Genomic DNA, 21,692 nt, shown 5'->3' with positions numbered 1-21,692 from the left:
TTATCCCTCTTTGGCAAATGAGTGGCTAGGTAAGAAAGCAGAAATTGCTGAGCCATGAATTTTGATGGATGCATAAGACAGCCCTATCTTATAGAGCTTTGACAGACAGCTAAGGACCAAGGATAGCCTATTTTGCAGCAACTGCTTCCCTCTGTCAAAACACCAGGGGCAGAATTGATTCTATTTTGAAATGTAAGATTTCTGACTCTATGTCACTTAGCTTCTTTTAGGATAAGCAGGACATCCTCCGGAAAAAAGCTGCCTGCAAAGAATAAGTACTAGATCATCCAACCGGCCAGCTTCAGTGTGCTCAAGTGAGGGTGTGCTGTGGAACCCTTGTTCTGGGTAAGGCTGTCTTCCACTAGGGGCAGTGTCCATTGTTTTTCTTTGGCCATGGTTAGTAGGAGGGAGAACCCAAAGCTACGTGGGCTACAGGGAAGCCACTAGGATCGCCTATGACCTGTTCTCCCTGACATACTGTAACACCCTGGGGATAAGGGGTAAGGGATAGAAAGGATACAGAAATAAACATGTCCACCGCAAAGAGAAGGCATCTGTCCTCCATGTTCCCTTCTTGGGAGCCCTTGTGCAGTATTTTTTGTGTTGATTGTTTTGAACTTGCCACACCCCATCAGTGAGTCAATTGAAGTAACACCTGAAAGCTGTACCCAGGAAGTATATAATCCTTATTCAGCATCCACTCACTTGTGTCTGGGCTTATTCTAATGAAAGAAACTGCCAGGTTATTTTCCTACCCTCACTGTACTGGGCCAGGAGAGTCATACCCATCTCATGTGCTAGTTCCCACATCTGCATAGCCAGTCTGCACAACGGGTACAAGTTGCTGCCTCATTGTTTGTTGATGTACCACATCTGTGGCATTGTCTGTCCTTATGAGAAGGACACTTGGCTGCCATTACGCACCCTGTGGACTGCCATTATCTCCCTGATGTTAACATGCTTTTTAAAAACAGTTTTTTCCAAGTGCCCTGAACAGCCACTTCCTGTGAATAGATCACTCATGCAAGGTCTGAGGCATCCATTGTTAGGATTTGAGTGCCCATCTCAGGTAGGAAAAGAATCCCCCCTCAACTGGCAATGAATGCTTACATCCACGACTGGAGTTCCCTCTTGATGCAGAGGAGGATGGGAATGTACGTTTGTAAGGAATACTGGTGCTGGCACCAACTGTTTCTAGGTACCAATACAGCTTTCTCATTTGGTGTCTGGAAAACCATGCAGACACTCAAAGAATCTCTTCAGGTCCGCTATTAAGGTTCAGTAGAAACTACCCTAGCAAAGTCTTGTCCTTTCCTGCTATACAGACTGAGGGTAATAGAAAGGCAAATACCCAAAGAAGTGGCAAACCAACCGCGAATTCAGGCCTGGTGGCTCCCGTGATAGAGAACCATTAGGGAGCAGCCCTGACTCAGCAGAGCATCTCCATGCCCCCCCTCCCCAAAATCCTCCCTCAACCCTAAACTCATTCCTGTCCCTCAAAAAATATAGGCATCAGGCTTTTTCTATTTTTCTCCAACTGACTGAATGTTACCAAAGACAAGTGGGTGTTAAACCTCATAAAGTCAGGGAACAGGTGCACTTTTCAAAACCTTTTAATTGTGGCTGGTTTTGTATAAAGATATTTAAGCTCTTAGTGTACTTGCATATGCATATGGTGATACTGTACACTCCACTCCAATAGCCTTCAAGTCTTAGTCACACTTACCATTTGGATAACAGTAACATTACACAGCAGAATTGGTCACCCTTTGGGAAGAGCCTTATTAGTAGCTGATAAGTAGTGGTTGGTGGCAGTGATTTCTTCCTTACAGTCTGGGCAGAAGGGGACATAGCTAGTGAACTTGTGCCAGCCTTCCCCAGGAGTGCCTGTGTGTTTGTATATAAATCAAATTTCAAAGTGTGTGTGTGTGTGTGTGTGTGTGTGTGTGTGTGTGTGTGTGTGTGTGTGTGTGTGTGTGTGAGCTACTTAACCAGGGACACGAAGCACTGCTTTGACAGAGAGGGTGCTGGAGGTTTTGACTTGACCACTCAGCTGAGATCTTACCCTACAGCCGTGCCAGTGGAGAGTCTTACTAAGGATCTGGAGAGTGAGGGAGAAACCAGCCCCAGACTGACTGAGCTCTCTATGTGCTCTTAAGGGAAATTGTACTTTACTGTGTGTGTACTTATCCTCCCAATGTGCACATTCCTCACTGGTGTTAGTGGTCAGGATTGAGGCTCCTTAATTACTGGGCCAGTGCATGGGCGTCACACTGACCAAACCTCTTCTTGAACTGTGGGAATTCATGAACTTCCCAATTAAAGGACTAAAGTATCCTCAGACTCCGAGATGGCACTGGATCTATTAGGAAACTGGTCAACATATGTCAATTCATCAACCTCAGAGTCACCAGAATCAGGAGACTCCTGTGGGAATTGGTCTCTCTTTGTCTTAACAGGAAAGAATTCTGGAGCACGGAGTTTTTTTTTTTTTTTTTTTGCAGTACTGTCTGGATCCCATAAAATCCATGAGATCCTCAGGTAACCTGAGTAAGTCCTGCTGTTAGGCCTGTTAGAAGTATGGTTTTGTTCCATTTAGCTGAAGCTGGGGTAAACTGATGACAGTTTTTTTTTTTGTCTTTGGCGGCTTGGTGTTATATTTGGGTGTGAGACAGTTAGGGAAGCTTCAGGTCATGGGCAGGTTGCAGCAATCTAGATTTAATCCTCAGGTACATTGTCACACACAAAGACACATAGGATGCTGCCCCCCCCCCCAATAACTAGAATCCTGGCATCAGAAGCCAGTGTCTGCCCAGTGACTCTGGACCCAATTGATTCCTGTAATGGCTCTGCCCAGCCTGAGTGGGTGTCTTTGTGCATTAGGCATGGTGGCCTCCCTAAGGGTCTTGACACAGGCATGGGATGTTGTCAGATCAAGGGCTACAAAAGCATCACACCTCTTTCAACAATCTCAAGCCTGGAAGGGCTGTTGGAAAAATGGAGATGGTGTCAATGGCTGGTCCAGCATTCTTGTCTTCCTTTTGTGTGGGAGGTCTTCAGAAAGACCGGATAATGCCATAATAAGCCTAGGCCACAGGTTTAATTTATTCTGCTCTAAATATTTCTGCAAAGATTCATCTCTATGCCTTACAGTGTGGAAATAAGTCTGCACAGCAGGGACAACTGAGTACATCATTCCCCTGACCCAGTCAAAACAAACAGCGAGGAAATCTTGCTGGATAATTTCCCACACTCTAAGCAGCTATCAACATTTTTTAGACATCTAAACAGAAAATTACTCCACTAATACAAAGTTTAAAAATTGAGTACTTATCCGAAAAATCTTTTGGCTTCAGGGTGAACTGATGTACTAGAATGCAAAGGTGTATCAGACTCCACTAGTAAGAAAAGAACTGAATATGGTGCTTGCTGCTGACGCTTTATAGCTCAGACATCCTGAAACTGGATGAGAAGGCATCAAGTGGGACATGTCAAAGTCTCTAGTGTTCAGGCTGGCTTCAGGCTTTAATTGGACAGAATCCCAAGAGTTACACTTCTGCAAAAATTAAATGCAAAGAGCATCTACACATAACCATCTGCACTGGGATAACATAGAGAGCAGTTATGTTATGGTTATGCCCTTATGTAAGCTGTTTTATACAAAGGTCATGCTCTGTCTAAATAAATAACTACTTTCCTTAACCATTAATGTTTGCAACAACATCAGTCCTCAGAGTGAAGCTGACATACCCCATCCCAGCTGAGATTGAAGCTGACATACCCCACCCCAGCTGAGAGTGAAACTGACATACCTCACCCCAGCTGAGAGTGAAGCTGACATACCTCACCTCAGCTGTGAGTGAAGCTGACATACCTCACCCAAGCTGAGAGTAAAGCTGACATATCCCACCCCAGCTGAGTGTGAAGCTGACATTCCCCACCCCAGCTGAGAGTGAAGCTGACATACCTCACCCCAGCTGACAGTGAAGCTGACATACCTCACCCCAGCTGACAGCGAAGCTGACATATCCCACCCCAGCTGAGAGTGAAGCTGACATATCATATCCCACCCCAGCGGAGAGTAAAGCTGACATACCTCACCCCAGCTGAGAGTGAAGCTGACATATCCCACCCCAGCAGAGAGTGAAGCTGACATTCCCCACCCCGGCTGAGAGTGAAGCTGACATTCCCCACCCCGGCTGAGAGTTAAGCTGACATTTCTCACACCCCTGCTGGGAGTGAAGCCATCATATTCCACCCCAGATGAGAGTGAAGCTGACATACCAGCTGATATAGTACTAACGTATCTACTCTAAACAGGTACCTGAATCATAAGTTAAAGGACATGCAGTTACACTGGCCCCAGCACACAAGTACTCTCACTAATATAATGTGCACACACACACACACACACACACACACACACACTTTACAGGCAGTTTGGAAATTTGGCAATCCACCTGCCTTTGGATGCAGAAGTAAAATGGATATTTTGGCAAACACACACACACACACACACACACACACTTTACAGGTAGTTTGGAAATTTGGCAATCCACCTGCCTTAGGATGCGGAAGTAAAGTGGATATTCTGGCAAACACACACACATACATACATATATACATATATATATATATATATATATATATATATATATATATACACACACACACACACACACACACACGCACACATATATATAATTTACATATATATTACAAACTTATATGTATGTATACTGTGTATGTATGTACATACATACATACAAACATACACATACGTAGACACACACACACACACACTATATATATATATATATATATATATATATATGTATATATATATATATATATATATATATATATATATATATATATATATATATATATATATATATATATATATATATATGTATATATATATATATATATATATATATATGCAAACGTCTCAAAGAAGAAACCCAAGGCAGGAATCAAACTGGACTGTCAAGCAATGCTAGTCACCATAACATATGCATACATACTTTACATGTGGTAAAGGAGGGGTCAGCAACATTCAAACCTATGATAAAGGGACTATATAGCATTCAGCATCAAAAATGTAAGGACTCTTAAAATGGACAAGAACAGTAAAGTGTTGGCACTTCTTCTTAACAGGTACAAATTCTAAAATTTTTCCTATGCAGTACAGGAAAATAAATCACAGACATTCCAAATTTAATTCCAGCAAGAGTTTCAAACTTCACTGCTGTGACAATTCATTTGGTTATTTTTGTTCTTACATGACTTTTTTGAATCCAGCATTGGAAGGCCCAGTGTAATGGAACCGGTAGGAACTTTTAGGTGTTCTGAGCTGTAAGGTGACTGAATATGCACAGGAGCTCCCTAGAAAAGAAAAGTTACCAACATAACAAAATGATAAATTTGTACAACCAAAACAGTAAATATCTACAACATATCAATCTGAATGCCCTAAGACTTGCTGATGGCAGGTCACAGAGTACCATGTTTCTACACCTAGAAATGACCACTTCCAATTAAAAGATCACTAAGCTAGGAAGCACAAAGTAATTTTAATATCATCCTGAAACTCTATGCTGCATTAATGTACTGTATCACACTAAACGGTAGCTATCATTTTATAATTTGATCTACCCAAAAATGGCCAGAAGGAGGACAGCATACTCAAGTGATTTTGTTTTCATTTAAGGAGTTAAAAAAAAAAAAAACAGAGAAATTAGTGGTCTTACAACTTAGTTGATGAGCTCAGTCACAATAATTTCCAAAAGTCATGAAACCGAGATAGGGTTGCAGAGCAACATGCCTTCATTCATCACAGACAAGCGGTCCTCAGTAACAAAAAGTCAGAAATATTTTAAAAGTGTTAAACAAATCAGATTTGATATGCTTAGAAGCAGGTGTGGAAAATATACATATTGTTTAATTTTAAGCCAGCCTATTCATGGCAAATAATATAAACAGAGCTGTAAAAGTGCATTTTTAGAACAGCATGTACCCACCCCCATACACTATTACTGATTAGATCAAACTAAATCATAGTTAAAGAAAACACTACCTATCTATTTGCAACCCACATTCCAAGATCAGGTATTAAGAAAAGCATAACATATACATAAAAGGACATACATAAAAAGCCTTTTAACTAAAATTGCTTTCAGCTAACTAATGCAATAAAGCCTTCATCAGGTCTGTGACAAGACCATAAAGTCCTCATCAACAGGATTAGCTGGTCTCTTCACTCATGCAGAAAGTACAGTTTTGTACCTACCATAAATGTAGATGTTCGAGGATCCACATTGCTGCAGTCCTAACTATTGGGTAGTCCGCTGTCCAGTCGGCCCGAATACCAAAGTATATGGCTGACGTCGGTCAGGGCGCATTAGACTGACGTCAGTACGTCAGGGTACTAATGCGCATGACCGACGCCATATCCTCAGTCTTTTCTTGCCCCAGATGTCAGAAGACCCTAAAAAGACAAGGCCCAATATACCTGCACCAAAAATATGTACAATATATACAAAAATATCAGCATATAACCTCACCTACACAACCACCCCTAAACACAGAGGGGAAGGAGGGAGGGTAAATTGGACTGCAGCAATGTGGATCCTCGAACATCTACATTTATGGTAGGTACAAAACTGTACTATGTTCTTCATTCCACATTGCTGCAGTCCTAACTATTGGGTAGAATCCCAAAGCAGAGGAAAGGGAGGCTGGCAAATCATAAAGAAGCAGGAGCTGACAACATGCCTTGCAAAATAGCTGTGGCAAAACCAGCCCTAGACTTAGAGTAGAGAGGAAGGTGATAATGCTTAGAGAAAGTATGCACTGAACTCCAAGTAGCTGCCTCCAATATATCCTTAGTTGCCACCCCCCTTAGAAATGCCGTTGAAGTGGCAGTAGCCCTAGTGGAATGAGGCCTAATCCCAGCTGGAATCTCCTTGCCATGATGGGAATAACAAAATGCAATGCAAAACCCAATCCACCTAGAAATAGTCTGTTTTGACACAGGCTTGCCCTGCGAACTCAAAGCAAAAGAAACAAACAACTGCTGAGACTGCCTAAAATCCTTAGTCCTGCTCAAATAATAACGCAATTGCCTGTGCACATCTAAAGTGTGCAAAATCTTCTCCCCTTTATTTTGGGGGTCTGCATAAAAAGTAGGTAAATGAATAGTTTGGTTTAAAGCCACACTAGAAACCACCTTAGGCATAAAGGAAGGATTAGTACGTAATGATACCCTATCCTTATGGAAAATCAAAAAGGGCTCTACTGCCATAAGGGCCTGCAACTCAGACACCCTCCTTGCAGAAGTAATAGCCAACAGAAAAGCAGTCTTCCATGACAAGTATTTTAATTCAGCAGTAGCCGCAGGCTCAAAAGGTTGTAGAGTAAGTTTTTCCCACACAAAAATGAGAACCCAAGCAGGAGTAGGAGCTCTACGGGGGTCTTATATTCTTTGCCCCTCTAAGAAACTGCTTGAACAAAGGATGCGAAAACAATGGTGGGTCACAATCATAGTGAGCTGAAATTGCTGCAGCATGAATCTTAATGGAAGAGAAGGACAAACCTTTGTCCAATAACTCAGTAAGATATTGAAGAGCCACACTCAAATTAGGCTCAGAAATCTCCAAATTCTTTGCTGTACTCCAAAATAAAAATCTCTTCCATTTTTCATGTACACTTTCCTTGTACTAGGTCTTCTAGCTTCCATAATCACATTTAAAACTTGTTGAGGAAGTTGAGACCTGCTGTGTTTCAACACAGAATATGCCAGGCTGTCAGATGAAGAGAGTGAAGCTTGACATTGAGCAGATGACCGTCCTTCTGAGATAACAGATGTGGAATCAAAGGTAAAGGCCATGGAGGCTTCCGTACCAGACTCCTTAGTAGTGGGTACCAGTGTTGCCGAGGCCAATCTGGAGCTATTAAAATCATCCTTGGCTTGTCTTGTCTGACCTTTAAGAGCACCTTTGGAAGAAGAGGCAGAGGTGGAAAGGCATACACATGAAGATTTTTCCAACTGAAAGAAAGAGCATCCACTTTCCAAGCTGTGTGATGAAACCCCTTTGTGCAAAACTTTGGCAGCTGGTGGTTTAGTGGAGAAGCGAACAGATCTATGTCTGGAGTTCCCCATGACACTGTCAATTTCTGAAATACATGAAGATCCAGTTTCCATTCGTGGGGATCCATGATTTGTCTGCTTAACACATCTGCTAAGGAGTTCTGTGCTCCCGGCAGAAACCTTGCCTGAAGAGTTAGTTGCAAGCTGAGCGCAGTCTCCCATAAAATCATTGCTTGCCTGCATAGAGGATAAGAATGTGTTCCCCCTTGTTTGTTGATGTACCACATGACAGTTGTGTTGTCTGTTAGAATCAACACCTGCCCTGGAAGAAGTAACTCCTTGAAAGCCATTAATGCAAACTGGACTGCTAACATCTCCTTCATGTTGATATGTAGATGCTGTAGTCTGGCAGGCCACTTGTCTTGTATCCACTTTCCATTTAGATGAGCTCCCCAAGCAATGTCCGAGGCATCTGTCGTTAAAATCTGACTCGCCTCTGGCCGGGTCACAGAGAGTCCCTTGTTTAGGTGACATTCCTGAGCCCACCACAAAAATTCTTTTTGAAGGCAAGGTATTATTTGAATGACAGTGTCCAAATCCTGGCAGTGCTGTGTCCATACATTTTTGAGATACCATTGCAGCTTCCTCATATGCAGTTTGGCATTGGGAAGCACCAGAATACAAGATGCCATGAACCCTAATGCTTGAAGGACTGTCCTTGCAGTCAGCACGGACTGATGAGATAGTTGATGGAAGTAAAGGGATAGACTCTTTTGTTTGTCCGGGGTTAAAAAGGCCATCTGGGCTGCTGTATTCAGTCTCACACCCAGAAAGCACATGTCTTGAGAGGGTACTAGACTGGACTTTATTTCGTTCACAGAATACCCTAGGCATCTTAGCACTGCTATAACATATTCCAGATGCTGTAGAAGGTCTTCCTTTTCTTGAGCCAGAATCAGGCAGTCGCCCAAGTAAGGATAGATTTGAATTCCTTTTAGCCTGAAGTAAGCTATCACTGGAGCCAGAACCTTTGTGAATACTCTGGGCGCAGTAGATAAGCCAAAGGGCAATGCAGAGAACGGATAATGAGAATTTCCAGCTCGAAAACGCAGATACTTCCTGCAACTTAGTCTTATAGGCACATGAAGGTAAGCTTCCTTGAGATCTAAAGTTACCATCCAGTGATCCTTGCCCAGCAGAGGTAAAAGCTGTTGTAACGTCAACATCTTGAACTTGGGAATGTCCAGATAAGTGTTGAGGATAGATAAATCCAAAATTGGTCTCCACGTGTTCCCCTTCTTTGGTACTAGGAACAGGCGAGAATAAAATCCTAGGCCCCTTTCTGATACGGGGACTGGCTGAATGGCCCCTATTTGGAGTAACAGAGAAATTTGCTTGTGAGCCTCTTTTCTTTGTGGAGGAGAAACGTCTGGCATGCCTTTGAAAGGGGGCAATGTATGGAAATAAAACCTGTAACCGTGGTGAATGATATCCAAAACCCATCTGTCTTGAGTAATTAAATCCCAATTTTCTTTGAAAAGAGACAGTCTTCCTCCCAAAGGAGCTGCCAGACAAGAATCTACTGGCAGCTGAAAAGGCAGGTCATTGGGTCTGTTTACGAAAGGACTGACCCCTGCCCTCACCAGAAGTCTGAGCAGGTGAACTCCCTGTTCTAGGCCTAAAAGAACCTTGAGCTCTGCCCCTACCACGTCTAGACCTACCCCTAGACTGGGAATCATAAGCAGGATATGTCCATCCCTTAAGTAGGCCAATTTCTACTAAACTTCGGTGGCTGCACCTGCAAAAAATCTTTAACAGTTTGCATAGACTTAGCTTTATCCTCCATTTTCTTTAAAACTGCCTCCACAGGCGAACCAAACAACACATCAGACTGTAAAGGAGCATCCAAAATCCTTGTCTTAACATGCTCAGCTAAATTCTGATCCCTCAACCAGGCATGCCTGCGAAGAACAGAACTAGTGGCAGCCACCCTCGAGGAGGCCTGTACAGCATCAAAACCACATTGCAAAGAATGCTTACCCACTTGTTCAGACACATGAACTAAATCCAGCAACTCTTTACACTCAATACCTTCCGCCAAAGCATCCACCTTAGATTTCAATTGTGCAAGGAGATAATTTTGATATTTTAGCATGTGAAACTGACAATTCAACGCCTCATGGCTAAAGTGGAAGAAGTATACACTTTCTTTCCCCATCTATCCAAAGCCCTTGCCTCTTTATCAGTGGGAACAGGGTTTTTAACCACAGAGGCCTTAACACCTTTAGGTCCCTGAGAAACAGTTTCCGGTCTGCCCTAGGACTCTTAAAAGATACTTATGAGCTTCAGGCACCCTATAGTACCTATCAGGTTTAACAGGAGCAGGAGGCAAAGAATCAGGATTCAGGGAAGCCTCTGCAAAACATCTTCCACCACATTCAACACAGGAGGTATAGCTAAGGGCCTATGCTGGGGTAAAACAAGAATTCCCTAAGCCTTTTCCTGAATCAGAGTAATCCTGGCCTTCCCATTTAAAGTGCTCCCTCATGGAATGCAGAGTCTCTGAAAATGAGAAATCCTCAGGAGGAGAAGCTGTAGGAGTGGAATCATCCACATCAGAATCAGAATAAGGAGGATACTCCTGCAAATCTTCCGCAGAAGACTCAGAAGCCTCTGAACACTGTTCAAAACTCTCAAACTCAGGTTCCACCCTAGGCCTCTTATCAGGAGGGGGCATAGAACCTCTAATCATAGTAATCAAATCTTCTGCCATTTTAAGCATATGTTTCTTAGGCACAGAACCTGAAGTGCTAGGAGAAGCCCCCACTGAAGCTAAACTTGGCCTACCTCTCAAAGAAGTTTTGGAAACAGAAGGAGAGGCTCTAACTACCTTGGGAAGAGAGGGAAGAACAGTTACCTGAGAAGCCCCTCAGCCTGGCCTACCTCCTGAGAAGGCACATCCTGTAACAGTAAAGTCTCTGCCTGAGACTCCAAAGAAACTCCTGGCAAAACCTCTGGCTCCACTGAGCCTTCTAAAGAACCGACGTCCGGGACTGCCGGTTCATCAACCCTAGGCTTCGCTGTTTTGTCCTTGCGCTTTTTGGACGAAGCGGGCGGCGGAGCATCCGACGGCATTTTATAATTGCAACGCTTCCCAAACACTAACCTGGCACAGTCTAACCTTCTCTTAATAGTGCGTTTGTTAAACCTAGCACAAGAGCGGCATCCAACAACGCCGTGCTCAGGCCCTAAACAAGGTATACACAAGGTATGGTAATCCCTATGAGGTATCTGTTTCCCACAAGAAATACAGTTATTCACTTTTTCTGACATCCGGTTAAATACTGAGGCAAGAAAAACCAAAATGTTCCCCAACGGGGTACTTAGCCAACTTTGATTCGGTCTGAAACTCCGACTTCAGAAAATTTCAGAACGCCAACCTGCACTCGCAAAACTGCTTCTGCATCGGACCATGCGGCAAAAAAGACTGAGGATATGGCGTCGGTCATGCGCATTAGTACCCTGACGTACTGACGTCAGTCTAATGCGCCCTGACCGACGTCAGCCATATACTTTGGTATTCGGGCCGACTGGACAGCGGACTACCCAATAGTTAGGACTGCAGCAATGTGGAATGAAGAACATCTACTGCTTTTTGAAACTGTGGAGATAATGTGGGTATATTTTTCAATGACTCACATGGAGCTGTCTTTTTGTCATCTTCTAAACACGCTTTTATGGGTTCTTTCTTGTAGCAACGAAAACATGGTTAAACACTTGCTACTGTAAAGAATGTCCAAGTTAACGGCATTTCTAGAGGTATCCATTTTTGCATCTTTCATGCATGAACTGCACAATACACTTCCATATTAACTGCCTGTGGGCAAGTTACATGTCAGCCACACCTCTGAACTGTCCAGATTTTCACAATATGTCCAGATTTTTACCTCATATTTTTGGTCTGTTTCTCATAAATTTTTGGTTTTCTGGCAAATGACTGCCAAATCATTGTGGATGGAAATCAGAAAATGATGACAGGCATTTGAGGTTCAGACTTCATACCTTTCAGAAAATTCACGCTAAGGAAAAGCCTCTTATTCTATCAATTTTCTAAGTTTATAAGAGCAATATTTAAATATTGTTCCCATTTTTGGACCTTTGTCCTCCAATTATTTATGGCTTTGTCCAGATTTCTTACTCTAAGAGGTTGAGAGGTATGCCCCATCACAGCCACAGTTTGGCTCTGGGCAAATCAAATCAAAGTTCCACTGCCTCGCCATACAAAGGCACTCACACTTAGCAGGACTTACTCATTAAATGCCACATAAAACAAAATGAAGCAAAGATTAGCAAGAGTAGTGAGAAAAAAAAATGCTAATGCGATGTCATAGCACCAATGAATTTGGAAAGTGCCATATTACAAATGGAACAATATCACAAATAATTCAAGAAATACAAAATGTCAGGGACTTCATTAATAATGCTCCAAAAAAGCCATTCTAAAAGCAAAAACATACAGCACAAGCATGAAACATGTACATCCTGTTCAGGCCAGTTTATTTATGTGGGTCTACTTTAAATGAAAGCGGAATCCGTCGACACAAACAGCGAAACGCGATAACGTCAAACACACAAAACCATAAAATTTAAACATCGAAACCCCAATAGTCGGCCAACCCCACCACTCGTAACATACAACCTATGCAAACACAACAAAAAACACATACATACACTAACCAAAACCCTACTTTGTTTGTATCTTTCGGCTTTTCCCGGTTAGGGGTCGCCACAGCGGAACTCCGGTCCGCTGATTGGCAGTTGATTTTTACGTACTGGCTTGCCAGTCCTGACGCACAACCTTCAACGAAGGTACACCCATTCACGCATGTCTCCACGCAGAAGACGCTCTAGATCAGAATCGAACCGGACAGCGTCTTATTGTGAGGCGACAACGCTACCACAGCACCACCAATGCGGGTCACTAACCAACCAAAACCCTACTACTAACCCTAAATTAAAGCGCCAAAACCCCACTTGTAACCCTACACTAAACCCCACATACACAACTATCTATGCACTACCCTTAACCCCTCCCTAACCCTAAGGTCCGTAACTACCAAACACTTACCCTACAGAACTATACCCACACAAAGTAAATAATCCACACACATACACTTAACAAAACCCTACACTAAAACCTTACATACATTACCTATCTATGCACTTACCTTAACCCGCACCCTAACCCTAAGGTCCGTAACTATCGCACACTTACCATACGGAGCTATACCGCAGATGGAACAACTATGACATTTCGACATTTCCGATTTCACTATTTAGTACGTTTGATGTTTCCGCGTTTTGCTGTTTACGTGTCGACGGATTCGTATTCGATGGATTCCGCTTTCGTTTAATTAAAGCAGACCCTATTTATGTATGTATGTATTTATTTTTTAAGTTTTTATTTGATTTTACATATTCCAACAATAATTCGATAATGTGAAACAAAATAAAACAAAACTACATACAAAAGTCCATAACAAGAATTATATACACAAAACCATTAGTATTTTTCTAATCATTAAATTTCTGGCAGGCTATGTATTGATGAATTTCTAGTTCTCATTTTTATGGTCGATAATTTACTTTTACAAACAGATTTGGCTAGACAGATAAATTCACTACTAAAAAGAGAGTCGTTTTGAATTTCCAGTTTTTAGTTATACTTTCCTAGCAATAGCTACGACAGACCAAAGAAGAGATAATTTCAATACTGGAATAAGGTCTGGGATTGGGGCATTGAACAAAAATCAAGGAATCTGTAATAGTACAATTATCTGACCACAATGCTTGGCAAAAGCTTCTAAACTCAGTCCAGACTGCATCAAGAGCTTCAATGCATCTCCAGCATTTTATTTTCTCTGATTTATATATAACAGCAATTTTGTGGGCTGTTAGAAAAAACTCTGTAAAAATTTCCATGCATAAATCTTGCAGTATAGAGCGCATGTTGACTTTCCTGCAGATTTTAAGGATAGTTTTTTACTTCTCAGAAAATTCTTTCTTTCTTTTTTTTTTTTTTTTTTGAGTAATTCCAGCATGATAATTCAGGAGGACAAAATTAAATTCGAATAATCTTATATACGACTGAGAAGTATGACTTACCTTTAAACGGATTATTTATATTACAAAAGAAGTCTAAGATTTTAAACTAAAATGATTCCAAAAATCCTAGGCCAGTTTATTTTTTCAAGCAATCAAATCCCTTCATGAATACCCTACAACATATCTGAAAATGTACTAATTTTTAGTACAGTGCAACTGAAACTGAAACCAGCTTTGTAGCTGCAGTCAAACCAACACCAACCTACTACATGAGCAGACACTGACATAAGACAAAGTCCATTAGTTAGCAGCTAAATACATGCCTCTGAACTTTCCTAATAATTTGTGATTTAGCACTGCTAATAATCACAAATTTCTTTTACTTCAAAATAAGTTAATATTCAGTCATCGTTCCTTTCTAAATACATAATACCAGCATTTTAAAACTGTCTGTAATCTGAGACATTGTTCTCCAATATATATATGAATGGCTTAAACAGTCACCAATTATCCTACAAAAAGCATTACTTTGAAGGCATTTACAATATGGTGCAGCCATTTCTATGAAATTAAATTACAAAAAGAATCAGGAAGCAAATACAGTATTTTTATTAAAAAAAAAATGAAAAGGATAAAATGATGTGATCATAAGTTCGTAATAGGGTAGCTGCCCTTGTGGGCAATTTTAAGCTTAACCAATTTCCTTTTTAAAGGTGAGAATCAAACCTTGCACCTTGTGTCTGTGAGATAAACACCTCAACCGTTATGTCAACCCGGAACCTCTCATTTTTACAGGCAACAGCTTCAGGATAAAGTACAGTTGTGTACACTTACCATAAATGTAGATGTTCGAGTGTATTCACTGTTGTAGTCATTATATTTGGGGTAATCTGCTGGCAGGTTGCCCTCAAGTCGGCCTGATTAACAAAGTCTTGGATCCTGCGTTGGTTGCTGTCCCTTCTTCCATGACGTCAGGTCGTCAGGGGTATAAAACATGCAGCCGATGCCATTACATTAGTTTTTCTTGCCCCCGATTTCAGGTGCCCCCCAAATGAGGAGCAAATAAAATTAAAAATACAAAAATATACCTCCAATCCCAAAAGCAAATACACCAAAAGGGCTTTTAAGCATAGTGAATGAAATTAAGAGTTATAACCAGAGAAAAATAGGGGGCTGGAGGGAGGGTAACCAGGACTGCAACAGTGAATACACTCGAACGTCTACATTTATGGTAAGTGCACACAACTGTACTATGTTCTTCGTGTTTCACTGTTGCAGTCATTACATTTGGGTAGATTCCCAAAGCGACGGTTGAGGGGAGGGAGTTATACAGCATTAGGACCAGCTATAAGGCCCTGCAGGACAGCAGTGGTAAAGCCAGTTCTGGATTTAGAGAAAAAGTGGTAAATGGTAATGTTGGGTGAACGTATGAACTGAGCTCCAGGTAGCCGGTTCTAGAATGTCCCTGGTAGGAACACCTCTGAGAAAGGCTGTAGAAGTAGATGCAGCCCTGGTGGAATGGGATCTGATCCCCTGGGGGATAGTTTTTCTATGGTACATATAGCAGAAACGAATACAATGGCTTATCCATTTGGAAATGATTTGCTTTGAAACAGCCCTTCCCTCTGCCCCTGCAGCAAATGCCACCAGCAGTTGTTCAGATTTTCTTTTGAGATTTTGTGCTGTTTAAGTAAAATCTTAAGTTGTTTGTGTACATCAAATGAATGCAGAATCCGCTCCCCCTTGTTCTGTGGATTGGGAAAGAAAGTTGGCAAAGCCATACTGGATATTACCTTAGACATGAAGGATGGATTGGTCCTGAGAGAGACCCTGTCCGCATGAAAAATGATGAAAGGCTCCACTGCCAATAAGAGCCTGTAATTCGGAAATCCTTCTAGCTGAAGTGACTGCTAAAAGGAAAGCTGTTTTCCAGGAGAGAAATTTTAAGTCTGCAGTAGCAGCTGGCTCAAAAGGAGGGAGAGTGAGCTTTTCCAATACAAAACTGAGGTCCCAGGCAGGGGTTGGAGCTCTCCTGGGTGGCCTTAAGTTTTTGGCCCCTCTGAGATACAGCTGTAGCAGAAGATAAGAGAAGAGGGGAGGTTCTGTGTTGTAATGAGCTGAAATGGCTGAGGCATGGATTTTTATGGAAGAAAAGGACAGGCCCTTGTGAAACATCTCAGTTAAGTATTGTTAAATCTGAGGAATGTTGGGCACTGCTGTGCTTTATCCCTTGAGATTGATTCCAGGCACAGAATCTTTTCCATTTGTCAGCATAAGATTTTTTAGTACTAGGCCTTCTCGCCTCCAAAATGACATCCATCACAGGTTTGCTGAGGGATGCTAAGGGTGTATTTAGGTGATTCGCCATGCTGCAAGATTCAAAGTTTGGAGCTGAGTGTGCAGAATTTGGTTGTTCTGCTGAGACAGTAAGTAAGGTGTCTGAGGCAGGTGCCACGGTGGAAGGTGTGACACATTGCGCAGGAGTGGGTACCAGTGTTGGCGAGGCCAGTCTGGAGCAATCAAAATCATTTTTGGTTTCTCCTGTTTGACTTTTAGTAGAACTTTGGAGAGCAGGGGCAGAGGGGGAAAGGCATAGGCTGATAGGTTTTTCCAGCTGAAGGACAGAGCATCCACTTTCCAGGCTTTTTTGTGATGGGCTCTTGTGCAAAATTTGTCCAACTGATAGTTCTGGGGTGAGGCAAAAAGATCTATGTCTGGGCTCCCCCATTTGCGTGTCAACATGTTGAAATTCCGTGGTTCCAGTTTCCATTCGTGTGGGTCCATGAGATTTCTGCTTAGTTCGTCTGCCAGAGTATTCAGCCTTCCTGGCAGGAATTGAGCTTGTAGTTGTATTTGGTAGGTCAAGGCTGTGTTCCGCAATGCCATGGCTAGTCTGCAAAGGGGGTAGGAGTGTGTACCCCCTGCTTGTTTATGTACCACATAACCATGGTGTTGTCTGTCTTTATCATTAATTGTCCTGGATGAAGGTAGTCCTTGAAGACTGTCAGTGCATTCTGTACAGCTAGCATTTCTTTTTGATTGAACTTGATGAGTGGATGGGAGATTGTAGGTTTACCCCGGGTATCACTTCTGTGTCACTGTTAGACAGAGGCACGGTATACTGTAGAAGTAGATGCAGCCCTGGTGGAATGGGATCTGATCCCCTGGGGGATAGTTTTTCTATGGTACATATAGCAGAAACGAATACAATGGCTTATCCATTTGGAAATGATTTGCTTTGAAACAGCCCTTCCCTCTGCCCCTGCAGCAAATGCCACCAGCAGTTGTTCAGATTTTCTTTTGAGATTTTGTGCTGTTTAAGTAAAATCTTAAGTTGTTTGTGTACATCAAATGAACGCAGAATCCGCTCCCCCTTGTTCTGTGGATTGGGAAAGAAAGTTGGCAAAGCCATACTGGATATTACCTTAGACATGAAGGATGGATTGGTCCTGAGAGAGACCCTGTCCGCATGAAAAATGATGAAAGGCTCCACTGCCAATAAGAGCCTGTAATTCGGAAATCCTTCTAGCTGAAGTGACTGCTAAAAGGAAAGCTGTTTTCCAGGAGAGAAATTTTAAGTCTGCAGTAGCAGCTGGCTCAAAAGGAGGGAGAGTGAGCTTTTCCAATACAAAACTGAGGTCCCAGGCAGGGGTTGGAGCTCTCCTGGGTGGCCTTAAGTTTTTGGCCCCTCTGAGATACAGCTGTAGCAGAAGATAAGAGAAGAGGGGAGGTTCTGTGTTGTAATGAGCTGAAATGGCTGAGGCATGGATTTTTATGGAAGAAAAGGACAGGCCCTTGTGAAACATCTCAGTTAAGTATTGTTAAATCTGAGGAATGTTGGGCACTGCTGTGCTTTATCCCTTGAGATTGATTCCAGGCACAGAATCTTTTCCATTTGTCAGCATAAGATTTTTTAGTACTAGGCCTTCTCGCCTCCAAAATGACATCCATCACAGGTTTGCTGAGGGATGCTAAGGGTGTATTTAGGTGATTCGCCATGCTGCAAGATTCAAAGTTTGGAGCTGAGTGTGCAGAATTTGGTTGTTCTGCTGAGACAGTAAGTAAGGTGTCTGAGGCAGGTGCCACGGTGGAAGATGTGACACATTGCGCAGGAGTGGGTACCAGTGTTGGCGAGGCCAGTCTGGAGCAATCAAAATCATTTTTGGTTTCTCCTGTTTGACTTTTAGTAGAACTTTGGAGAGCAGGGGCAGAGGGGGAAAGGCATAGGCTGATAGGTTTTTCCAGCTGAAGGACAGAGCATCCACTTTCCAGGCTTTTTTGTGATGGGCTCTTGTGCAAAATTTGTCCAACTGATAGTTCTGGGGTGAGGCAAAAAGATCTATGTCTGGGCTCCCCCATTTGCGTGTCAACATGTTGAAATTCCGTGGTTCCAGTTTCCATTCGTGTGGGTCCATGAGATTTCTGCTTAGTTCGTCTGCCAGAGTATTCAGCCTTCCTGGCAGGAATTGAGCTTGTAGTTGTATTTGGTAGGTCAAGGCTGTGTTCCGCAATGCCATGGCTAGTCTGCAAAGGGGGTAGGAGTGTGTACCCCCTGCTTGTTTATGTACCACATAACCATGGTGTTGTCTGTCTTTATCATTAATTGTCCTGGATGAAGGTAGTCCTTGAAGACTGTCAGTGCATTCTGTACAGCTAGCATTTCTTTTTGATTGAACTTGATGAGTGGATGGGAGATTGTAGGTTTACCCCGGGTATCACTTCTGTGTCACTGTTAGACAGAGGCACGGTATACTAACCTCGAAAAAGGGCATAGCAAAATAAATTTAAAATGGGTGGCGAAAGCCAAACACATTCTGGCTAGGCTTATAAATGCCCTAGGGCAGATAGCCTAGTATGAACCTATGAACCTATGAAGGTGCATTTGATTTGGGCTCCATTTGCCCTGAATGCACTTCCCTGCCAGATGTGCCCCCCAAGCATAGTTCGATGCATCTGTAGTTAGGGTTTGGGCGGCAGAGGGTGGTGTGAATGGCAGTCCCTTGTTTTGGTGGCAGGCCTCTGCCCACCATAGGAACTCTAGTTGCAGGCAAGGAATGATAGGAATCATTGTTTCCAGGCTGTGACAATGCTGACTCCATAGACTTTTTAAGTACCACTGAAGTTTCCTCATATGTAGTCTTGCATATGGAATTAGAAGAATGCAGGAGGCCATGAACCCCAAGGCTTGCAGTACTTACCTTGCAGAAAGCAGGGTTTTTGTGGCCACCTGTTTGAAGTAAGTCACCGAATGAATTTGCTTCTCTGGCATAAGGAAAGCCATCTGAGCAGTTGTATTCAAGCTTGCACCCAGGAATGTAATTTTTTGAGAGGGTAGCAGTTGTGATTTCTTTTTGTTTATGGTGTACCCTAGACAAGTTAGAACCCTTTTTACAAATGCCAGATGGTTTAGAAGAGTGTCCTTGTTTTCAGCCTGAAGTAGACAGGTATGGATATATTTGAATATTTCATTGCCTGCAAAATGCAATTACTGGAACCAGGCACTTTGTAAACACGCTGGGCACAGTAGATAAGCCAAAGGGCAGTGCAGAGAACTGGTAATGCAAGTAGCCTGCTTTGAAGCGGAGGTATCTTCTGCAAGATTCCCAGATTTTCTTTTGAGATTTTGTGCTGTTTAAGTTAGAGTTGCCAACCAGGCATCTTTGCCTAGCATAGGAAGTAACTGGTGAAGAGTCAGTATCTTGAATTTTGGAATGTCCAAAAAGGTGTTTAGAGTACATAAGTCCAGAATTGGATGCCATGATTTGTCTTTTCTGTGTACTAGGAAAAGTCTTGAATAGAAACCTTGTCCCTTTTCCTCTTCTGGTATTGGTTGAATAGCCCCCATGCTCATGAGGGAAAGTACTTGTTTCTGGGCCTGTAGGGGCAGGTCTGGCAATCCGTTTGGAATTGGCAACATGTGGAAATGAACTCTGTATCCCTGGGATACTATATTTAAAACCCATTTGTCCTGGGTTATACGTTGCCAGTTTCGTGCATGAAGAGCCAGTTTTCCTCCCAAAGGGGCGGCTAAAAGTTAAGTGCTTGGTAAGTGTAAAGGGAAGTCATTGAGACTGCTTACCATAGGGAGGTGTCTTGTTGTTTCCAGATTTGGAAGAGGAGGCACCCCATTGTTTTATTCTGAAAGTCCCTTGTGACTGAAACCTGGAGCCTTTGGAATGTCTGGGTTTGACTTGAGTGGCTCTCGAAGGAACTGGAAAGGACCAGTTCTTAGTAGGCCAGTGCCTACTAAATCTTAGAGGTTGCACTTGTAAGAAATCTTTCACAGTTTGCATAGATTTAGCTTCATCTTCCATCTTTTTTAAAACTTCTTCAGCCTTATTACCAAAGAGACGGTCCTGTTGTAAAGGAGCATCCAACAATTTTGCTTTAACATGATCAGGCAGATTTTGCTCTTTGAGCCAAGCATGCCTTCTTAGCACAGACCCAGTTACAGCAGCCCTGCAAGAGGCCTCCAAAGAATCAAAAACCACATTGCAAAGTATGTTTTTCCAACTTGTTCCGCTGAATGCAGTCAGAAATTAACATCATTTTCTGTTTAAGCAGTCCCATGATATGCTGTTGACATTTCAGCATATGAAATTGACAGTTTAAAGCCCTGATTGCCAAGGTTGCAGAAGGGTAAACCTTCTTACCCCATCTACCCAGTGCCCAGGAATCTCCATCAGAAGGGGTAGGATTTTTAACAGTAGAAGCCTTAATGCCCTTGAGACCCTGAGAAATGTTTTCAGGATCTGCAACAGGATTTTTGAAAACAATTTGTGGGAGTCAGGAACCCTGTTGTATCTGTCTGGCTTAGAAGGAGCCGGAGGCAGAGAATCAGGAGCCATACTAGATTCTGAAAAAACATCATCAACAATGTTTAGAACAGGAGGAATAGCCAAAGGCCTATGCTGAGGAAGAAGAAGAAAATCCCTAAGTTTCTTTTTAGATTCAGAGAAATCTTGACTTTCCCAGTGGAAATGTTCCCTTAAGGTATGTAAAGTTTCCCCAAAAGAAAAATCCTCAGGGGGAGAAGCCGAAGGAATGGAATCTTCTGCACCAGAGTCCTCATATGTAGGTATAGACAATTCCTGTTCATTAGAAAAGTCAGAAAAATAGAATTCTGTTCAGAAGATTCATAATCAATGTCTTGCCTAGGCCTCTTAGAAGGGGGGGTTGGCTACCCCGATCAGAGTAATTAAATCTTCAGCCATTTTGATCATTTGTTTTTTACGCATAGGGGCCTGCACATGTGGCCCAGGCGTTGTTTTTTTAGGCATAGGTCGAGATTTTGGCCTTAGTTTTGAAGAAGGCGTCGGTCTAATATACAAATCTGTAGGCCTGAAAACACCCTCAGAAGCCAGTGTCTGCACAGCGGCTCCAGACCCATCCAAGGTAGAGACATCTGCGGATTCCATAATTGAAGCATCTCGCGGCATATATTTATTCTGTTTTTTACCAAAACTGGATGAGGAGATAAAAAAAAAAATCCCTT

General features: G+C 42.5%; 1 protein-coding gene across 8 annotated transcripts in view; it reads right to left on the bottom strand.

The window, feature by feature from the left end:
* The window catches only part of NCOR2 (nuclear receptor corepressor 2), a 3,277,114-nt gene that overhangs the window by 450,360 nt on the left and 2,805,062 nt on the right, over positions 1-21,692 (bottom strand). For all 8 annotated transcript variants that reach the window (XM_044068530.1, XM_044068534.1, XM_044068533.1 and 5 more), the window contains one exon: positions 5,286-5,388. In XM_044068530.1, coding sequence (XP_043924465.1) covers positions 5,286-5,388 — 103 coding nt within the window. The remainder of the gene's footprint in view (positions 1-5,285; positions 5,389-21,692) is intronic.

Source organism: Protopterus annectens, chromosome 4.part0 (genome assembly GCF_019279795.1).
Source record: "Protopterus annectens isolate FY-2018-M chromosome 4.part0, PAN1.0, whole genome shotgun sequence".
Classification (NCBI taxonomy): domain Eukaryota; kingdom Metazoa; phylum Chordata; order Ceratodontiformes; family Protopteridae; genus Protopterus; species Protopterus annectens.
This window is presented reverse-complemented; position numbering and strand designations above follow the sequence as displayed.